Raw genomic sequence first — 19,442 nt, 5'->3', positions numbered from 1 at the left:
CCCTCTTCCTGTAAGGCGCCCCAGCTTGGCAGAATGACACACACTTCCCCTCCAAGACCAGGGGAAGAGGCAGCACGGCCTCCCTTCAGCCTCCCCCTCTCCTGTGCTGGACTCTGTGCAACGGGGGCACCCGGAGGGGCCGGGTTTGCTGACCCCAGGTAGCTGCTGCTCCCCAGGGCCAAAGGAAGGAGCCGAGGCCTGACCCTCATGCCACTCACAGACGAGGGCGCTGCAGGTCAGAGGAGCCAGCTGCTGCCCCAGGTGGGCACCAAAGGTCCAGATGCAGGTGCTGATGTCCTGTCTTGCTGTGTGTGCAGCCTCCTAACCCTCTGTCCCCAAGGACCCCAGCTGGGCCTGAGCAGGAAGCTCTCATTGTCCCCAGCTCCCCTCTTTCCCTCCAGTGTGGCATGTGATGTGGCCACACCCATCCTGCGGTGGAATCTGGTCAGCACCTGGCACTGAGACCCCGGCTCAGTTGGAGCCAAACTGACTACCCCCGCCCCCACCCCTGAGCCTTTGCACACGCTGTTGCCCCTGCCAGGAGCACCCTTGGCACCCCGGGCATCTCCATGTGCCCAAGCCCGACTGCTTCTCGGCATGCTCCAGGAAGCTCCTCCAGAACTCTGCCTCTTCCCCATTCGAAGGAGACGGTGACCTCCTCCCTGCTAAGTACAGAGCACTGAGCTCGGGGGCCTGTCTCAGGCACTTGGCCCGTGCCAGCCTGGCTCGGGACTGAACCGTAGAGGATGGCACACACTCAGACCCAGCCCCTGGCACGGTACAGCGGGGAGGGAGACATGGAAAAGGCCCTGGCAGCTCCCCGGGGATGGAGCCTGGATCACAGCTCAGGGAAGCAGAGACGCGCCCAGCGGCACACCAGTGCAGTCAGGATTCATACCCAGGAGTCCAGCCCGCTCTTGCTACTGTGTCATCGGGTTTTCGGGTTTTAAATGCAAATTGAACACAGCGTTTTCTTGTAATTAGGTATGTGTTTGCTTTATCACATGAGAAACTCATGTTCATTGTAAAAGAATTGGAAATACAAACTTGGAAAAAATAAAAACCGTAGCCACCCACTTCTGTGGACGGAAGCCCGCCCACACCTGCGTGCGCCTCGGTGAGCACAGGCACAGGGTCCTCGGGGGAGCACTCTCCCTGTGGAAATAGTTTTGCAACTTCGCTTCCTCTTACAATAAATCTGAAACCTCTTTTTTCTTTTTACATTAGCAAACATTTGTCTACATTGTTCTGTTTTTACTGTGAAATGTTCCCAACAGAAATATATATAAAACTTAATAAGAATGTCAGGGGAAACCCCTATCTCTCACCCTGCACAAAACTCAACTCAAAATGGATCAAGGACCTCGGAACCAGAGCAGAGACCCTGCATCTTATAGAAGAAAAAGTAGGTCCAAATCCTCAACATGTCGGCTTAGGATCAGACTTCCTTAACAGGACTCCCATAGCACAAGAAATAAAAGCAAGAATCAACAACTGGGATAGATTCAAACTAAAAAGCTTTCTCTCAGCAAAGGAAGCTATCAGCAATGTGAAGAGAGAGCCTACAGAGTGGGAGAATATCTTTGCCACTTATACTTCAGATAGAGCACTAATCTCCAGAATCTATAAAGAACTCAAAAAACTCTACACCAAGAATACAAATAATCCAATCAACAAATGGGCTAAGGAAATGAACAGACACTTCACAGAAGAAGATGTACAAGCAATCAACAGATATATGAAAAAATGTTCAACATCTCTAGTAATAAGAGAAATGCAAATCAAAACTACCCTAAGATTCCATCTCACCCCAATTAGAATGGCGATTATCAAGAACACAAGCAACAATAGGTGTTGGCGAGGATGTGGGGAAAAAGGTACACTCATACATTGCTGGTGGGGATGCAAATTAGTGCAGCCACTCTGGAAAGCAGTATGGAGATTCCTCAGAAAGCTTGGAATGGAACCACCATTTGACCCAGCTATCCCAGTCCTTGGCCTATACCCAAATGACTTAAAATCAGCATACTACAGAGATACAGCCACATCAATGTTCATAGCTGCTCAATTCACCATAGCCAGATTGTGGAACCAACCTAGATGCCCTTCAGTTGATGAATGGATAAAGAAAATGTGGCATATATATACAATGGAATATTACTCTGCCATGAAGAATGATAAAATTATGGCATTTGCAGGCAAATGGATGAAATTGGAGGATATCATGCTAAGTGAGATAAGCCAATCTCAAAAAACTAAAGGACGAATGATCTCGCTGATAAGCGGATGAGGACATATAATGGGGGGTAGGAGGGGTTAGCGTTAGGGTTAGGTTTAGGGTTAGGGATAAGGAGGGTGGTAAGAAAGGAGGAAGGAAGGACTGTATAGAGGGAAAAGAGGGGTGGGAGTGGTGGGGGGAAGGGAAAAAAATAACAGAATGAATCAAACAACATTGCCCTACGTAAATTTATGATTTTTAATAAAAAATAAAAAAGAATGTCAGGGGGCTAGGTCGTGGCTCAGTGGTACAGCACTTGCCTAGCATGTGTGAGGCACCAGGTTTGATTCTCAGCACCACATATAAATAATAAAGTAAAGGTCCATCAACATCTAAAATTTTTTTTAAAATAATAATAAGAAGAATTTCAGGCTGAGGATGCTAGAGCCCCTGCTTTGTATGTCAAGGCCTTGGGGTCAATCCCCCAGCAACCCCTCCCCAAAATAAGGATGCCGATGCGTCCCCCACCCCCAGTTAGTACATAGACACCACCAATCACCTAGGAGGGTCCGTGACCTGTCCAGTGATCCCCCCACCCCTCAAGGGTCACCTTGACCTTGACTTTGGGGTTGAACATGCCCTTGATTTTCCTTAGTGTTATTAGTACCACCTAAGGACGTTCCCCTGAGCTTGCTTTTGAGCAGCTGAGGAGCAGCACTCAGCTGGCTGGGGTGGAGGAGACAAGAGGTGGTCTCCTGGGAAGGCAAGACTCAGCTAACCCTCAGGGCACAGACTGGCCTCAGCCTCCGGGAGCACTGACATGAGTCCCCAGTGGGGTAACCTTGTTGGGATGCCTGGGGACCTCAGAGCTGTGCCAAGGACATTGAGCAGGAAGTGATCAGGGGCCTGGTCTGTTTTGTCTTCTTGCTGCTGAGCTCATTGCAGATTTCAGGAGCAGGGTGACATTGGATGCTTCTGGACTCAGCTGATCCAGGCAGCAGGCACAGAGTGAGGAGGACAGGGCTCCAGCCACCTGTGATCAAGAGAGGCCAAGTGCAGACAGGCACCTGGGCCTGACTTGCCAGTTTGCATTTTTTTTTTTTTTTCTTTTTGGTACTGGGGATTGAACCCAGGGGCACTTTACCACTGAGTCACATAATCAGCCTTTTTAATTTTTAATTTTTATTTTGACACAGGGTCTCTCTAAGTTGCTTAGGGCCTTGCTAAGTTGCTGAAGCTGGCCTCAAACTTGCAATCCTCCTGCCTCAGCCTCCAGAGTCACTGGAATTACAGATGCGTGCCACCTCACCTGCCATTTTGCCATTAAATGGGCAGTACTGAAGCAGGGACCTTGATGGTGATAGCTCTGGACACATCCCTGGAGTCATGCTGTGCCCAGGTGCACTGGCTGCACATGCCTAGAACACATGTCACCTTCAGATGTCCTTGCCCTCTCTCCTGAATAGATCCTCTTTTCCTTGATTTCACATCTGCTATGGTTTGAACATTTCCATCAAAATTCATGAAAATCAATCCCCATTGTAGATATCAAGAGGTGGGACCAGTCAGGTGTGGTGGTGCACCTGTAATCAGTGGTTCAGTGGTAGAGCAATTGTCTAGCATGCACGAGGCCCCAGACTCCATCCTCAGTTCTGAGCAGGGTGGAGACAGAGAGAAAGAGAGAGAGAATTGGGACCAGAAGGGACCTTTGGGAGGTGCTTAGGTCTTCTGCCTCGATGGTCTAGTCTATTCATGAACTAATGCATCCCTGGGTTAATGGGTCATCCCAAGGGTGGGTCTGTTACAAAAGCCAGTATGACTCTGTTTCTTCTGTGTTCCCCTCTTGCCATGTGAAGCCCTGAACCAGCAAGAGTCCCCACCAGCAAAAAGGCCCTCACCAGATGTGGCCCCTTGACCTTGGGCCTTCCAGTGTTAGGGTCCCATTCCAACTAATCCCTGGAGAGTCAAAGTGAACACACGGTAATGCAAATCACACAACGAGCCTGGACCGCAACCAGCCCCTCAGACCCATACAACGGCTGGGGGGAGGGGGCGAGAAAGCCCGCTATTTAAGAGATTTCCAAGCATTCCCACACAAAGACCTGTACGTTATTGGTTAACATTTGACCAGCTAAACATTAGTCCTCCTCTGGTTGGGTCCTGCCAATCTATTTGATTCTCATTGGGTCCCGCCAGAACTGAACGGTCCTAGAGGAAGAAGGGAGGAGGGAAGGGGTGAACTGTGCAGGAGATGAGTCGGGGTTAGGCCCCCCTGTCCTTGATAGTTAAGGTTTCTAGGCAGCTGCACATTCCTCAGACTAATATCTCTTAACAACCTCGGTAAGCACGGGGGCCCAGCAGTCCTGTTCGCGCTGTATTGGCTCTTGAGGGTGCAGTCGCAACTGCCTGCGTCCTGGTGCTTAAGACAGTTAGCTGCACAGATATCACCCTGTTCTCAACACCAGCCTATAGACCTGAGAGCTGAATAAACCTATCTTCTTTATAAACGACCCAGTCTGTGGTATCCAGTTATGGCAACAGAAAATGGACGGACAAGATCTTACTTCTTCTTGGTTCCCCTCTGGGTTGAACCCGTCCCCCAGGAGTTCCTGCTAAAGAGAGTCCAGAAGTGACCACTGGGACTTCCTGCTCTCCCCCAAGCGAGAGGTGAGCGGCCAGCACTGTGAAGGCGTGCTGTGGCCCTGGCTGTGTGTTTGCTGAGCAGGCTGGAGCTGTTCTGTTGCTGCAGATCTTGTGTGTGACCTGCTTGGTTCTTCCTGGAAGAATTTGGGACCCAGAGTTTGGAAACTTCACGTGGCTCATCCCTTCGGTGGGTCTAATTCCACCCTCTGTGCCCTTTCAGTTTGGAAACCCCTTTTCTTTATTCTTCAGAGCTGGATAATTTCCTTCCCTCTATTTTCTCACTTCTCTTTCTAGAATTCTCTTACTCAGAGTCCTGCACTTCCTGTTCTTGCCTGTTTTTCAGGGTTGGCTTTTTTGCTTTATCCTCGACTTTCTTTTCTGCCCCGTTACTGAGTTTCTTCGATTCTGCTCTCTTGATGACTTCATATGTGATACTGGAGAAGGAACCCAGGGGCACTCTAGCTCTGAGGGACATCCTCGGCCCTTTGTATTTTACTTTAAGTCAGGGTCTTGCTAAGTTGCTAGGCCATCTTGGAGCTTATGATCCTCCTGCCTCAAGCTCCCACGTTGCTGGGATTACAGGTGAGGCGCATATACTGGGCCAGCTCTCTTATTTTTAACACCCAAGAGATTATTTTTTGTTCTCTGAATGTTCTTTTTTAAAAATGTGATTTCCTGTTCCTGTTTCACAGGTACAGTACCTCCTCTTACCTCCTGGAGATATCAGTGACAGTTTTCTTAAAGCAATTCTCTTCATAGTTTCCAAATTCTACACGTGGCCTTTTTCCCCAGATTATGAGAGGCTTCCAGATGCCTGGGTATCTTTGGCTAGCCACTCATGATTCAAAGGAATGAACAAAATAAGTTTGTGGATGATATTTGTTAGTTTAACTTCATTATAAGGTGAACATGATGGGCCATATGTGTGGAAATTTCCTGCACTGCCAATATCTAGGACTTTTCTTTGGACTGATCAGACTCCTTAGTGTCCCAAGTTCCTGCTCTGGGGAGTGAGGGTCTGGCTCCAGGTTTCCTGGTCCACACTGGGAGAGCGTGCTGGAGAAGGGTGCTACATTCATGATTCAGGGTGGACCTGTTTCAGCAGAGTGAGCCCTTCACTGCTGTCCCTGGCATACCCAGCCCCCTGTGGTTTGATCTTTTCCAAGCTAGCCCAGATGTTGCCAAAGGGGGAAAGGGATCAGCCAGTGGCCTTGGAGAGAGAGGGATCTAAAGACCTAACCACTTTTTTTTTTCAAGAATATTCAAACACTCTCCTTTGCTTTACCTTCTTTGACTCTTAGATCTAGAAGCATCTGTTGCCACCAGTCCCTAAGTCTTTGAGGACTCTGTTGCATGAATAAGGGCGGGTTTTCAGTTTTCCGCATTACTGAGAGGGAATTAGCTGTCTGAGGTCTCCGAGTCAGCTAATATCGCTTTATCTGCTTTTCAGCTTTCAGACATCGTGTTGATGGGGTCCCTTTTCTTGTTCTCCCTGTCCTTGTGGGGTTTATGACTTTAAATGATCCCTTCCTGGGATTTATGGACTTCTGGAGGCAGCTTGTGCTCACCGCATGTCTCAAGCTGAAGGTCTCTTCCATATCTTTTATGACCACAGCATCATAATGGTTTACCGTATTTCATTTAATTAATCCCCTCTAGTTGGACATGTGTTCACCTCCACTTTTCCTTTGTCAAACGCAAGGCTGGCTGGACACAGTTGCACACACCTGTAACCCCAGTGACTCAGGAGGCTGAGGAAAGAGGATCATGATTTTGAAGCCAGCCTGGGCAACTTAGTGAAACCCTGTGCAAAAAAAAGAAAATACTAGGCATGTACCGAGCAATAAAACACCTCCCAGGACCAAAAAGAAAAAGAAAGAAAAGAACAAGGCCTCAGTGGACATCTTGAGTGTTAGTCATTTGCTTATTTGATTCTTCAGACAAACTCAGCAAAGTAGATTTGCTGATGTGGTTTACTGTGGACTGAGTGATGTGTGTCCAAACATCCTATGTTGAACCCCAGTCCTCAGGGCTGCGGCGTTTAGAGGTAAGGATGGAGCCCTCAGGAAAACGATCACAGGATCAATGCCCTTATTTAAGAAGAGCTTTCTGCTCTCCATAATGCGATGAAGATATGAGAAGACAGCCACCTGCATACCAGGAGGCAGCTCTCGCCAGACATGGAGTCCGCAAGGACCTTGATCTTGGACTTCCCAGCCTTCAGAACTGTAAGAGTTAAGTGTTGTTTGGGTCCTGGCCCCCAGCCATGAATTCTTCTACCGCAGCCAGAGGAGACTAAACCAAGACGCGGCTCTCCCTAGGGCTTCTCATCGTGAAGTGTGGGTGTGCGCGCCCAGCCGCGGTCGGGAAGTGAGCGCAGAGCCGAGGGGAAGGGAGGAGAGAGGCTGAGGTCAGACTTCAACTTTCTCTCTGACTTGGCCTCACAACAGCTCTCAGAGCTGGATAATTCCAACTTCCAATCCTGGCACAACCACCTGTCACTCAACCTTCGAGCCTTTGCCTACTCATCTGTAAACTGAGGGAATAATTGCACCTAGGCACCACTGCTTGCTGGGAGGAATGAAATAAGGTAATGACTGAAAACTATCCAGGCCTTTGCTGAATAGCACGAAGATTTATCGAATGCATATTATGTGCTGGAAATCGTGTACGGTTTGCAGGAAACATAAAAGAGAGCTCTTATCTTGCTTAGCGTTGGCAGAATCATATGCAAGAAAGAACTTGGAGAATTTCAAGCGCTCTTCACACTCTAAAAAGAGTAAATATTAGATTGTGTTGCTTTATTTAGTTCGTAAATATCTGTTGAGGGTTCGCTGTTGAGATGCTGTGAACTATTCTTGGCTGTAGAGCTTTAGGGAAGCACACGGGTTAGCGTCCGTTTTTCCAGCACTCAGCCTCGGAGTCCCTGAGCCTTGGCGGAACCGGAAATCGCGGAACTTTTTTCTTCCCTCCCGCGGGTGCCCCGGGAAGCACGGCAGGAAGTGCACGAAGGACCACACCGCGCCGCGCAGCCGCAGTGGAGCCTCGGTCGCCAGGGTAACGTACTCTGGGCAGGTGTGTCGCCATGCGCGCCCCGGTCGCGCGGGCCGCTTGGGCCTGGGGCTTGAGCGCCAGTTGCCACCGCGGCGTCTCTAACTTCCCAGTACCTCCGCCCGCGGCCGTGAACGTGGTAGAGCTTCTGCGAGGCGCGACGGCGGAGGAGGAGGAGCCCGGGGCGGCGATAGCGCGGCGGGCGCCCGGCCAGTACTCGGTGCTGCTCTTCCCAGGCCAGGGCAGCCAGGTAGTGGGCATGGGCCGCGGTCTGCTCGGCTACCCGCGCGTCCGCGAGCTCTACGACGCCGCGCGGCACGTGCTGGGCTACGACCTGCTGGAGCTGAGCCTGCACGGGCCGCAGGAGGACCTGGACCGCACGGTGCACTGCCAGCCCGCTGTCTTCGTGGCTTCCCTGGCCGCTGTGGAGAAGCTCCATCACCTGCAGCCCGCGGTGAGGCCCAAGGCCCCGGGGCAGGCCGGGGAAGGTGGGCTCCACCTGGGCCGGTGCCTACCGGGCCAGATGCCTCCATGTCTGACTCTGGGCAGTCTTCCCGAGTTCCCATAAGTGCCTTGCGCTGCGGTCGGCGCAGCTTGACACAAGAATCCCTTCCCAAGGGGAGACAGTAAGCAATAAGAGCACCGTGTAAATTGCATACCCTGCAGAGATAACTGTTACAAAGAGAGATGTAGAGTAGGGAAAGGAGTCGTGATTGTACAAGATCCGTAAATGTTAATTAATTATTGAATGGTTTGTGTCATTGTACTGGTGATGGAATCCAGGGCCTCACGAATGCTAGGCAGGTGTTGCACCCCTCAGCTACACCCCCATCCTCTATTAAGTTATTTCAAAAGGGTTAAACTTCATCCTTAAATGAAGGATCATTGAGAGTATGACATGGGCTGGGGATATAGCTCAGTTGGTAGAGGGCTTGCCTTGCAAGCACAAGGCCCTGTTCAATCTCCTGCACCGAAAACACACACACAATGAGAAGATGACATTTTGAGGTGACTTCACTTGAAAGTGGTAAATCAATGGCTATTAATATTGAATAATACGAAGACAGTAAATGTTAAGCTAGTCCTTGAGATTCTTTATTTCACTTTTTTACAACTGCCTTGTAAAGTAAATACAGTTGTGTTGTAGAAGAGGAAAGGAGACTCAAGGATCTAAAGGGATTAGATAAGTGGGCCCCTTGAGTCTTGATAATAACATTTACTCAGTGCTTACCCAGCACCAGCTCTGTGCTGAGCTCTTTATGGACGATATCTTCAGGTAATTCTCTCAGCAGCAATGAGATAGTTCCTTCTTGCCCCTCATTTCACAGAGGAGGTAACTGAGGCTTAAGAGAGAAGGGGAGCTCTCCCAAGCTAAGAAATCCTGTCTCTGTGACTCCAAAGGTCATGCTTTTAACTTCTGCACTTAACTTTTACGTAGCATGTGGCCTGGGAGACTGCTGCAGGCTGGGACAAGAGATCCAGAGCCTTGGGTTGGGCTCTATGTTACCATACTTGACTGGGCTTTAGCCTGCCTTACCAGGGAATTTATTCTTCAAAAAAGGGCTGGACACAGTGAATGTCAAGGCCACTTGACCATCTTCTAGCTTGAGAACCAGGTCAGTGGAACGTGGCTTACAATGATGCTAACTACTCTCCCATCCCTTAGGTGCAAAGCCCTGGAACTGAGCTCCCCCAGAGAATTTGGCCTCATGTTCTGCATCTCTCACTGCAGGTTATTGAAAACTGTGTTGCTGCTGCTGGATTCAGTGTGGGAGAATTTGCAGCTCTAGTGTTTGCTGGAGCCATGGAATTTTCTGAAGGTATGCAGACAGGGACTTAGTTTTTTGGTTTTTTGTTTTTTGTTTTCCTGTGGGGGATGTGCTTGCTGGGCCCACTAGGGATAGGGGAAACTGTCAGAAATGATACTGGACCCATTCAGGAGTGATAGGGAAGGAAACTCAGGGATGGGGTGACATTGGATCTCAAGGACTAGATTTCACCATGATTCCCTTTGAAGCCTGAAGGATTCAATAGAGGTTTCCTTTCTGGTTTGTAAAATCATGAAATCTGCATGCTCTGCTGTCTTCCTCACTACCCTGTGCCTTCTTAGGCCACTCACACATCCCCATGCCTGTCACACCTGGTAGATGCTCAGTAGATCTTCATTAAATAAATGAAGTATGAAATCATATCCTATGTATATGTATGATTACATGAATGGTGAGAATCTACATCGTGTACAACCATAGAAATGAAAAGTTGTACCCCATTTGTGTACAATGAATCAAAATGCAGTCTGTAAAAACAAAATAAAATATAAAAAAAAATTAAGCGACATAAATGAATATTGGATCCGCACAGACATGATGGCCATGCCGATGACCTCAGCCACTCAGAAGACTGAGGCAGGAGGCTCACTTGAGCCCAGGCGACATAATGAGACCCCATCACAGAGAAAGAGATTTTTGCTTATAGCTAAATAAGGGAAAAGACTTAAATAGACATTTGTTCAGAGAAGATACACACATGCCAAAAAAACAAACAAACAAAACACATGAAAAGATGTTCAACATCATGAAATATCAGGGAAATGCAGATTAGGACCACAGTGAAATAGTACTTCATACCAGGTATGGTATGCACACCTATAATCCCAGTGATTTGGGAGGCTGAAGTAGGAAAATTGCAAGTTCAAGGCCAGCCTTAGTAAATTAGTGAGACCCTGTCTCAAAATAAATAATAATAATAAAAGGGCTGGGGATGTAGTTCAGTGAGCACACTTGCCTAGCATGTTTGAGAAGCTGGATTCCATCCCCAGCACACACAAAAAAAGGAGTATTTTATACCCACTAGGATAGCTTTAGGAAAAAAAAAGAAAATAAGTATTGATGACAATGTAGAAAAATAGGAATCCTCATACATAGCTGGTGGAAATATAGAATAGTACAACTACCGTGGAAAGCAGTTTGGCCATTCCTCACAGTTAAACACATAATTACACATGACCCAGCAGTTCTGCTCATAGATGTACACCTAAGAAATTAGAACATGTCCACACAGAAAAACCTGTACACAGATTTTTATAGTAGCATTATTCATAATAGCCAAAAGGTAGAGACAGCCCCAAGGTTCATCAGGTGAATGTGGATAAACAAATTGATACACCAGATGGGAGAATATTTTTCAGTTATAAAAAGGAATAAAGAGCTGGGCAGGTGGTGCGTGCCTGTAATTCTAGAGGCTCAGGAGGCTGAAGCAGGAGGGTCCCAAGTTCAAGGCCAGCCTCAGCACCTTAAGGCCCTAAGCAAGTTAGCGAGACCCTATCTCAAAATAAGAAATAAAAAGGGCTGGGGATGTGGCTCAGCGTTTAAGCACCCCTGGGTTCAATCCCCAGTACCAAAATAATTTTTTTTTTTAATAAAAAGAATAGAGTACTGGTACATGCTGCAGCATGGCTGAACCTCAGAGACATCCCGAGCGAAAGAATCAGACATGTGGTATGACCCCTTTCATAAGAAACATCCAGGGGTTGGGGAAGTGGCTCAGTGGTCGAGCACTTGTCTGGGAAGTACAAGGCCCTGGTTTCCAGCTCCGGCACTACAAAAACCAAAACTAGAAAAAGACAAAAAGAAATGTCCAGACTACATGAATCCAGTCCATAGAGACAGCAGACTAGAGGCGATGGTGGAAAGAGGAAGAAGTAGGAGTGATTTCTTAGTAGGTGTGGGGTGTGGGGATCCCGCCCTGTACTGGGGATTGAGCCCAGGGTACTCTACCACTGAACTACATCCTAGCTGTTTTGTCCTTTATTTTGAGACAAGGTCTTGCTAATTCACCCAGGCTGGACTTGGACTTGGGATCCTCCTGCCTCAGCTGGATTATCGCTTGTTATTTTTAAAAAGTATTATAGCACTATTAAGGAATGAAAAGGGGAAGTTGCCTATTTCCATATCCTAATAAAACTGATGCCCGTGTAGCTGGTGTTATGTGTTCCTGATTTGCAGAATCACAATATATTCATGATTCCGCGTTGAGTGTTTTCACTTGGCCTTTGGCTTGGTCATCGCTTCAGTGCGGCACAGAGGATCCCCGCTGCGCCCTCCACCTCCCGTGTTTTCTCCGCTGCTCCTGTGGGCTTCTCGTTACTGGGGATCGCAGCTAGGGCCGTGCTTCCTCTGAGCTATACCCCATATCCCCAGCTCCTAGTTTAAATTTTTTTTTTTCAACTGTATTTTTATTTTGAGACGGAATCTTGCTAAGTTGTTGAGGCTAACCTGGATCTTGTGATCCTCCTGCCTCAACCTCCCAAGTTGCTGGGATGACAGGTGTGTGCCACCATGCCCAGCTGTACCCAGCCTCTTAGTAATGTATGTGCTACACAGTTTCTGGGATGAGGGACTAAACCCCATACACGCGTCTTAAGTGCTGAGTAGATGAGGCATGTCACAGAGAAAGCATGTGGGACTGGCCTCTGGGCCCTCTGTGGCCCAGCAAGCCTGGGTGGGTTCCTTAATCTCTTCTAGTCCTGCTGCCCTTCCCTGCCCAGGGAGCAGACCCAGGACCAGCAGGGGTGTGTGCAGTCACTGCCGTTCTTACATCCCAGTCGCTGGCGCTGCCTCGGGGCACAGTCCGCTCACCTTGTGCTTGAGCCTTGGCAGCGCTGGGTTCTCCAGCCCTGGGTGTCACAGCCATGCCTGGTTTATAACTGCGTTTTATTGGTGTTCACGTACCTATTTGTGCTTTGTACAGTAGCCCATGTGTCTGTTGGCTCCTGATTGTTTTTCCTTTTCAGTACGTTTTCTCTTAAATAATTAATAATCTCCAGTTTTCAAACAACCCAGGCAGATTGGCTATTAGGGTCCTCCATTACTAACTGAAAACCTGGCCCAGCAGTGGCTGTGGCTTTCCCCAGGCAGTGCATTCCCAGACTCCTCTCTGCCCTCACCCGGCTTCTCAGCATGGCCGAGGCTACTGACATCAGGGCCCAGGCCATTCTTTGCTTGGGGGCCTGTCCTGCATGGTCTTTCTAGCAGCATCCCTGCCTTTACACGTCACATGTCAGTGGACTGTCTCCGAGCATGGCAACCAGGAAGTGTCACAGACCCTGCCCTGAGGCAGAATCACCCTGGCTGAGAATTCCTGTCCTACACCGCCCAGGCAGCCCCTCAGGCTCACACGTAGTGCCAAGGATGACTCCTTGCTTTTGGACAAGGAAGTGTCCACTCTGCACTGCAGACAGATAGGAAGGGCTGTGGCCCTGTGGGCTGCAGTAAACATCAGTGTCAGTGTCTCTGGCACAGAGTGCAAGGGCCTCCCTCCTTCATCACGTTTTGATTTTTCCAAATGTATTTCTCTCTGGGTAGGTTTGTATGCAGTGAAGGTCCGAGCTGAGGCCATGCAGGAAGCTTCAGAAGCTGTCCCCAGTGGGATGTTATCTGTCCTCGGCCAGCCTCAGTCCAAGTTCACCGCTGCCTGTTTGGAAGCCCAGAAGCACTGCAAGTCATTGGGCATAGAGAGTCCCGTGTGCGAGGTGGCCAGCTACCTCTTTCCTGATGGCAGGGTGATTTCAGGACACCTTGAGGTTGGTGTGGATGGGAACCACCTTCATATGTCCCAGTCCAGCAGGGTGGGCAGGAGTCCCTGCACTCCTGCAAGGCCCCTGTGCCACAGTGCGTACCCTGCCCAGCTTAGTCTTTGGAATATTGGAGGGCGGGGAATGTGTGCTTGGGAGAGTGCTGCAGGGTAGCAGGAGGCTAGTATCGGCCCACTGCACCCGACAGAAGGTCCTGAGAAGCAGATTGGTCCGCATGTAAGTTCAAGGGACTGGACCAGGCCATCCCCAGGGCCTCTCTGTACACTCTGGCCTCTGATCTGGTTGCTTCCAGAGGGAAGGAGGGAAGAGCTGCTCTCTGTTGGATTGCCCTGCCTTACCCTGCTTTTCAGTAGGTGTCTGGTTTTGCCCACAAGTGAATTTCCTTCCATTTGCTCCTTCCCCAAACGTCATTCATCAAGCCTTCCCTGTGTAACAAGCAGGGTTACACAGGGTTAGCGATTATCATCACCCACGTATCCACTGGTTCCTGCTGCTGAGACCTGTGTGAACAGGTGACTCCAGGCCACAGGCAGAGCAAGCACCAGGCTGAGTGAGGGCAGCGGGGCTCAGGATGTGGCATCTGAAGGATGAGCAGGAACCTGCCAGGAGCAGGCGTCCTAACCCCAGGGAAAGGACAACTGGGGCCTGAGTGGCTCTGGCCTCTGAGCGAGCAGCAGAACGCACACAAGGGCCGGGTGTTTACAGTCTTATCCAGCAGACCTCACGGCCCTCCTGTGCCCAGGAAAGGAGTCTTCGTTTCTTTCCCTTGACACTGGGGCTTGAACCCAGGGGCACCCTACCACCAGCTACACTTGACACTGGGGCTTGAACCCAGGGGCACCCTACCACCAGCTACACTTGACACTGGGGCTTGAACCCAGGGGCACTCTACCACCAGCTACATCCCATCTTTTTTTTTTTTTTTTTTTTTTTTTTTTAATGCAGCCTCACCAAGTGGCCGAGGGTCTTGCTGTGTTGCGGAGGCCGACCTCGAACTGATCCTTCTGCCTCAGCCTTCCAAGCTGGATGGGATCCTGTTCCCATTTCCCACACAGGAGGCTGAGGCAGAGGGGGAGACAGGTGCTTGGAGATGACCAGGGCAGGCATTTCTTTGAGACAGGGTCTTTCTCAGTCGCCCAGGCTGGCATCAGTCTTGAGTCCCCCTGCCTCCGCCTCCATGGTGGCTGGGATGCGAGGCTTGCTCTTGGGCACTGGCCAGAGGCAGCATTTGAACCCGAGTCTTCCTCGCTGTGGAGTGTGTCCTCCACTTGACCATGCTCAGCTGCTCCTGCCTTCTAAGGGCTTGCTCCAGGCTGCCTGTCACCAGATACCTCCTCTGAATCAGTTAGAGCCCGCAGGGCCTCTTCTGACAGTTCTGACTTGATGGAACGGTCAGTTCATTGTGGGGCAGCCCAGCAGTGTCCGGGAGAGGCCCCATTGAGGCAGGACTCTCTTCCACAGGTCCCCACCACGTCCATCAGCTCTGGGTAACAGCTCCTGGAAGCCCCAGGTTTGTTCTGCACCCAAGGAAGTGCTACTGCAAAGAGCTCAGGTGAAGGTAGGGCCACCCCTGAGCAGGAAGCCCTTTCCACCAATTGATGTACAGGAAACCCCTTGCGTCTCCTAGGCCAGTGCCTGGGCCGAGGGCCTTCCACAGAGTAGCCTGCTGGACCCTGTGACTGAGCCTTGACTCCTTTGCCCCTAAGCTGGGGCTTGAGTTGACTTAGCCATTGAGCAGGTTCAGGAACCTTACCTGGAACGCACTTGGGGACCACAGGTGCATGGAAGTGCCACTGAGTGGCTGTCCACATAGATGCAGGTCAGGAAGACAGCCCAGGCATGGTGGAAGGCTACAGGGTTCTAGAGGCCTCTGATCAGAAGACTCCGAGCTCCTGGGGAATGTCCTTACTGGATGGAGATGGACTGAGGGTGATAATGGACGCAAAGCACCATGTCAGTCAGACCGTGCCCAGTTGTACTATAGGAGCCAGTACCCCAAACCTCTTGGGGGCCAGAACATGGGGCATAGTGCCCACTCATGGTACCTGCCTGTCCTGCTGGGCTCCACTGACCACTTTAACCCCAGGGTTCATACTGCTGGAACAGCCTCTGTGGAACTTGGTAGACTAAAGACAGGGAGAGTGAGGCATGGGCTTCACAGGTCAGCACATGTCCGGTGATTATGCCTGGGCAGGGAGCAAGTGCTCTTCCTGTGGAGGTGGGGGATGTGGACACAGAGATGGGTTAACCCAAAGTGGTAATCCCTCCTACCCTTCTGGGGGACAGACAGCTGCCCTATTATAGTTTGCAGTGGATACGTGGGTGATGATAATCGCTAACCCTTATATAGCAATTGTGTGCTAAGTAGAGTTCTCATATCCCTGTGAGATAACTGTTGTCATCCCCATTTACAGAGGAGGAAACCGAGGCACAGGTAAAGTAAAAGTGCCTGATACCATGCACCTGCATGTGACCAATTTCAGTCTTACCTCAAGTGCACTAGGGAGCAACTCCTGTTGCCTGTGCCTTGCCTCTGGGCAGGCTGTGGGTGGCTCCAGGGGCTTAGCTCAGAGTGGGGTGGTTGTCCTGCACAGAAAGTCCTTTAGCAGCCTCCACTTTGGCAGGGCTGGATTGTGTTCTGGATTGAGGTCACAGGGCTTCTTAAGAATATTTACTGTTTTAAAGACCTTCCCAGATGACATTGTGCTGGCAGTGACAGGGCTTTCTGAGCTGAGACACCTTTTAGGCCAGGCTTGGAGCTGGTGGGAGGGGGGCTCTTTTATTTTCTTGAGAAAGGAAGATGCCAAGGCCCCAAGGTTCCTCATGAAAGGGGGCTTGGATTTTCTCTTTGGACTCTGATTTGAAGATCGTGGAGCAACAAGAAGCAGGCTGGTACAGTTAGGGGAGGTGAGAATCTGATTGAGACTAATGCACACTAGTGAGGTGGCCCGTCTGCTCTGCGGGACACCCAGGCCATCTCCTCCTTGTGGGGTGGGTGAAATTGTGCCTGTTTCAAGGACAAGGAGGAAGAGGTTCACAGGTGACTGGCCTAAGCCACCACGCTGGTCAGAGCTGGGGCACGTGACCGCTGAGCTCTGTCAAGCAGGATCTCTGGGGCCCTGGACACACAAGCAGGTTCGAGTGGACCTAGAGGTGTGAACTAAGCTGCTCTCGCAAGGGCTCGCGGGATTAAACCTGTGCACGCGCTGTGCCCAGGATGGGAGTTGGCCCCAGGGGGGCCTCACCTCTGCTCCCAGGATCCAACCCCAGACCTGCTTGGCCTGAGCCTCTTTTCCTCCCTCAGGCTCTGCGGTTCCTCCAGAAGAATTCCTCCAGGTACCACTTCCGACGCACCAAGATGCTGCCGGTGAGCGGAGGCTTCCACACCCGCCTCATGGAGCCCGCGGTGGAGCCCCTGGCACAGGTTCTAAAGGCAGTGGATGTCAGGAAGCCCCTGGTGTCCGTCTACTCCAACGTCAGTGGGAGCAGATACCTGCACCCCAGGCACATCCGGCAGCTGCTGGGGCAGCAGGTGGTCTCCCCTGTCAAGTGGGAGCAGACCATGCACGCCATATACGAGAGGAAGAAGGGCACGGAGTTCCCCAGAACGTTCGAAGTGGGCCCTGGCCAGCAGCTGGGGAGCATCCTGAGGAGCTGTAACCTGCAGGCCTGGAAGGGCTATAGCCATGTGGATGTGCTGTGGTCCGGCGAGGACCCGGACATGGACCTGGACCCCAGCGAATCTCCACGGTGACTGCTGTGGGGTCAGCCTGCCCTCCCCCAACTGGCTCCCCCAGGATGGAGAGGGAGGGTGTGGCCATGCCGAGTGCCCCTGAGGAGCACCGAGGAGGAGGTTTCTTTGTGTGGCGCAGCCCGCTCCTCCCCCTTGCAAAGACGAGGGACTCCTGGGTGCTGGGCACCTGCAGAGCTGCCCCTTCATCCAGGCAGGGGTTGCCCCGTGGACCTCACACCCTGCTTTGTGGCTGCTGAGGACACCGGCATGGCCTTGAGCTGGGCCAGTGCCTGAAGGGCCCCTCCACTGCCCTGCAGCCTGCTAGCCACCTGGGGCCAAAATCCTGGCTCCTTTGTCCCCGGGTCTAAAAGGCTTAGGACCTAAGTGACTTTGGCAGCCACTCTGTTCCCCCCGACACACACACACACACTCAACTGTGGAGAGATCAAGTCCTGTGTTCTTACATATCCAGGAAGTACTTATTAAGTGCCTGCTGTGTGCCAGAGAGCAGGTGGCTTCTGCCCTGGCAGGGGCCCCTGAACAAGTGGGAGCGGTGTGGATGTGCCTGGGCAAGGAGGGCGGCTGGGGGCCCTGACCCCTAGGCTTGGCCCTGCCTCTTCATGGAGAGCACCCCCGTGCCACCCGTGGACAGTGGTCACTGCAGCCTCTGCCCGCCTGTAGCCAGCAGGAGCAGACTGAGGATGCAGCTCCTTGAGATGTTAAATACCAGCCACTCTGAGCTTTGCAGTTGGTGTGCCCATCTTTCGGTGACAGTGGGGCCTCTCAGTGGGAATGAAATCCCTGGGTTTGTCACACCCTGGAAGCGGGCTTCTCACTGTGAATTCTACAGCATTTCTCCACAGGGCCCTGTTGGCCTCTGGCAGAACCCATCCTGAGCATCTGTCTGTCCTGGCACCAGCCACTCCTGCCCACGCAGTGCTTCCAGGCACTGTGGCCCCAGTACCCCATACGCGTCCCTGCAGCCCTGGCTGAGGCCGCTGGGGAGTCACCACAGCCTCCTGACTGTTGCCAGAGCAGAGTTCTTTGGAAAGAACTTCCCCCTTTTCTTTGAAATCGGGTCTGGCTGAGTGTGGCGGCCCAGCCTGTATTCCCAGAGACTCCAGGCGCTGAGGCAGGAGCATCACAAGTTCAGGACCAGCTTCAGCAACTTACTGAGACCTGCCTCGAAAATAAAAAGGACCAGGTGACATAAGTGAGTGGTAGAGGACGTGACTAGCATGCACGAGGCTCTGGGTTCAGCCCCCGCACCACGAACTGACTTGCCAGGGCTGGTCTTGAACTCCTGGGCTCAGTGACCCTCCTGCCTCGTTCTCAGGGTAGCTCGTCCACGCACCCAGATGGAAAGAACTGTTCATAAATCTTTGTCACACAAAGATCTTTTTACTGTTTTCTGACACCAACTCAGTTTGAAACCCCTTTTGCGGGGATTGAGTCGGAGCAGCTAGGGGGGACGCAGGCTCCACAGTCCTGAGTCTCCTGACGGTTCTGCAAGCAGGAGGGGGCCTTCGGGTTATGCTCAGCTCTAAGGACAAAATCCCAAGTGAGGGGGCCGTGGAGGGTATAGGCAGTGGCTGAGGTACAGGCCTTTCTGCTCTCTGGGACCCCCCCTTTTCTTCAGTCTTGGGTGGTACAAGGAGCCCCGCCATACCTAAGTCACAGGGGGAAGAAAGAGCAGCCCAGGGCATGCAGTACTGCCTTGGGAAGGTTCTGGAAAGCTGCCGGCATCACCATCGGCTGAGGAACTGGCTCCTTCCGAGGCACCTTTGGGTCCCATGTCTGGAGAACCTACCTGTTCTTCCAGGTCTGCCTGGAATCAGGTGCCACCCTCATGCCCAGCAGAAACAGCCTTCCCTGGGCACTTTCTAACTGGCTCATTCTAGCCTCCTCATCTCCAGGAATCCTGACCCAGCCAGGGACCTTGTTCAAAAGCCCTTGAAACCCTGTCGTGTCCACAGGCCTACACCAGGGGCCACCTCAGGCACATGTCCTTGGCCTGGTGAGGTCACATGATGGGCCCTTATGCCTCCTCAGCCCAGGGAAGCCACTCCACTATCCCCAGGGCAAAGTCTGCCACCACCTTGTGTGGCCCAGGGCCTGCTTCAGGGCTGCCCTTGCAGAGAGCTTTAGAATCACCAGGCTACCAGGTGCCCAGCCGGTTGGGGCTTTTGTTGTTCTCTTCAGTT

At 51.5% G+C, this 19,442-nt stretch overlaps 1 protein-coding gene across 1 annotated transcript; it reads left to right on the top strand.

Annotated features, from left to right (window-relative positions):
• Positions 1–7,686: 7,686 nt before the first annotated feature.
• On the top strand, positions 7,687–17,291 carry MCAT (malonyl-CoA-acyl carrier protein transacylase). The gene is made up of 4 exons (XM_079143317.1): positions 7,687–8,366; positions 9,645–9,732; positions 13,276–13,493; positions 16,810–17,291. The coding sequence occupies exons 1-4, from the start codon at positions 7,947–7,949 to the stop codon at positions 17,257–17,259; spliced, it is 1,176 nt and encodes a 391-aa protein (XP_078999443.1). The 5' UTR covers positions 7,687–7,946; the 3' UTR covers positions 17,260–17,291.
• The last annotated feature ends 2,151 nt before the right edge of the window (positions 17,292–19,442 follow it).

This window comes from Sciurus vulgaris (assembly GCF_902686455.1).
Source record: "Sciurus vulgaris genome assembly, chromosome: 5".
Taxonomy (NCBI): Eukaryota; Metazoa; Chordata; class Mammalia; order Rodentia; family Sciuridae; genus Sciurus; species Sciurus vulgaris.
The sequence above is the reverse complement of the archived record's forward strand: the minus strand, read 5'-3'. Positions and strand labels throughout refer to the sequence as shown.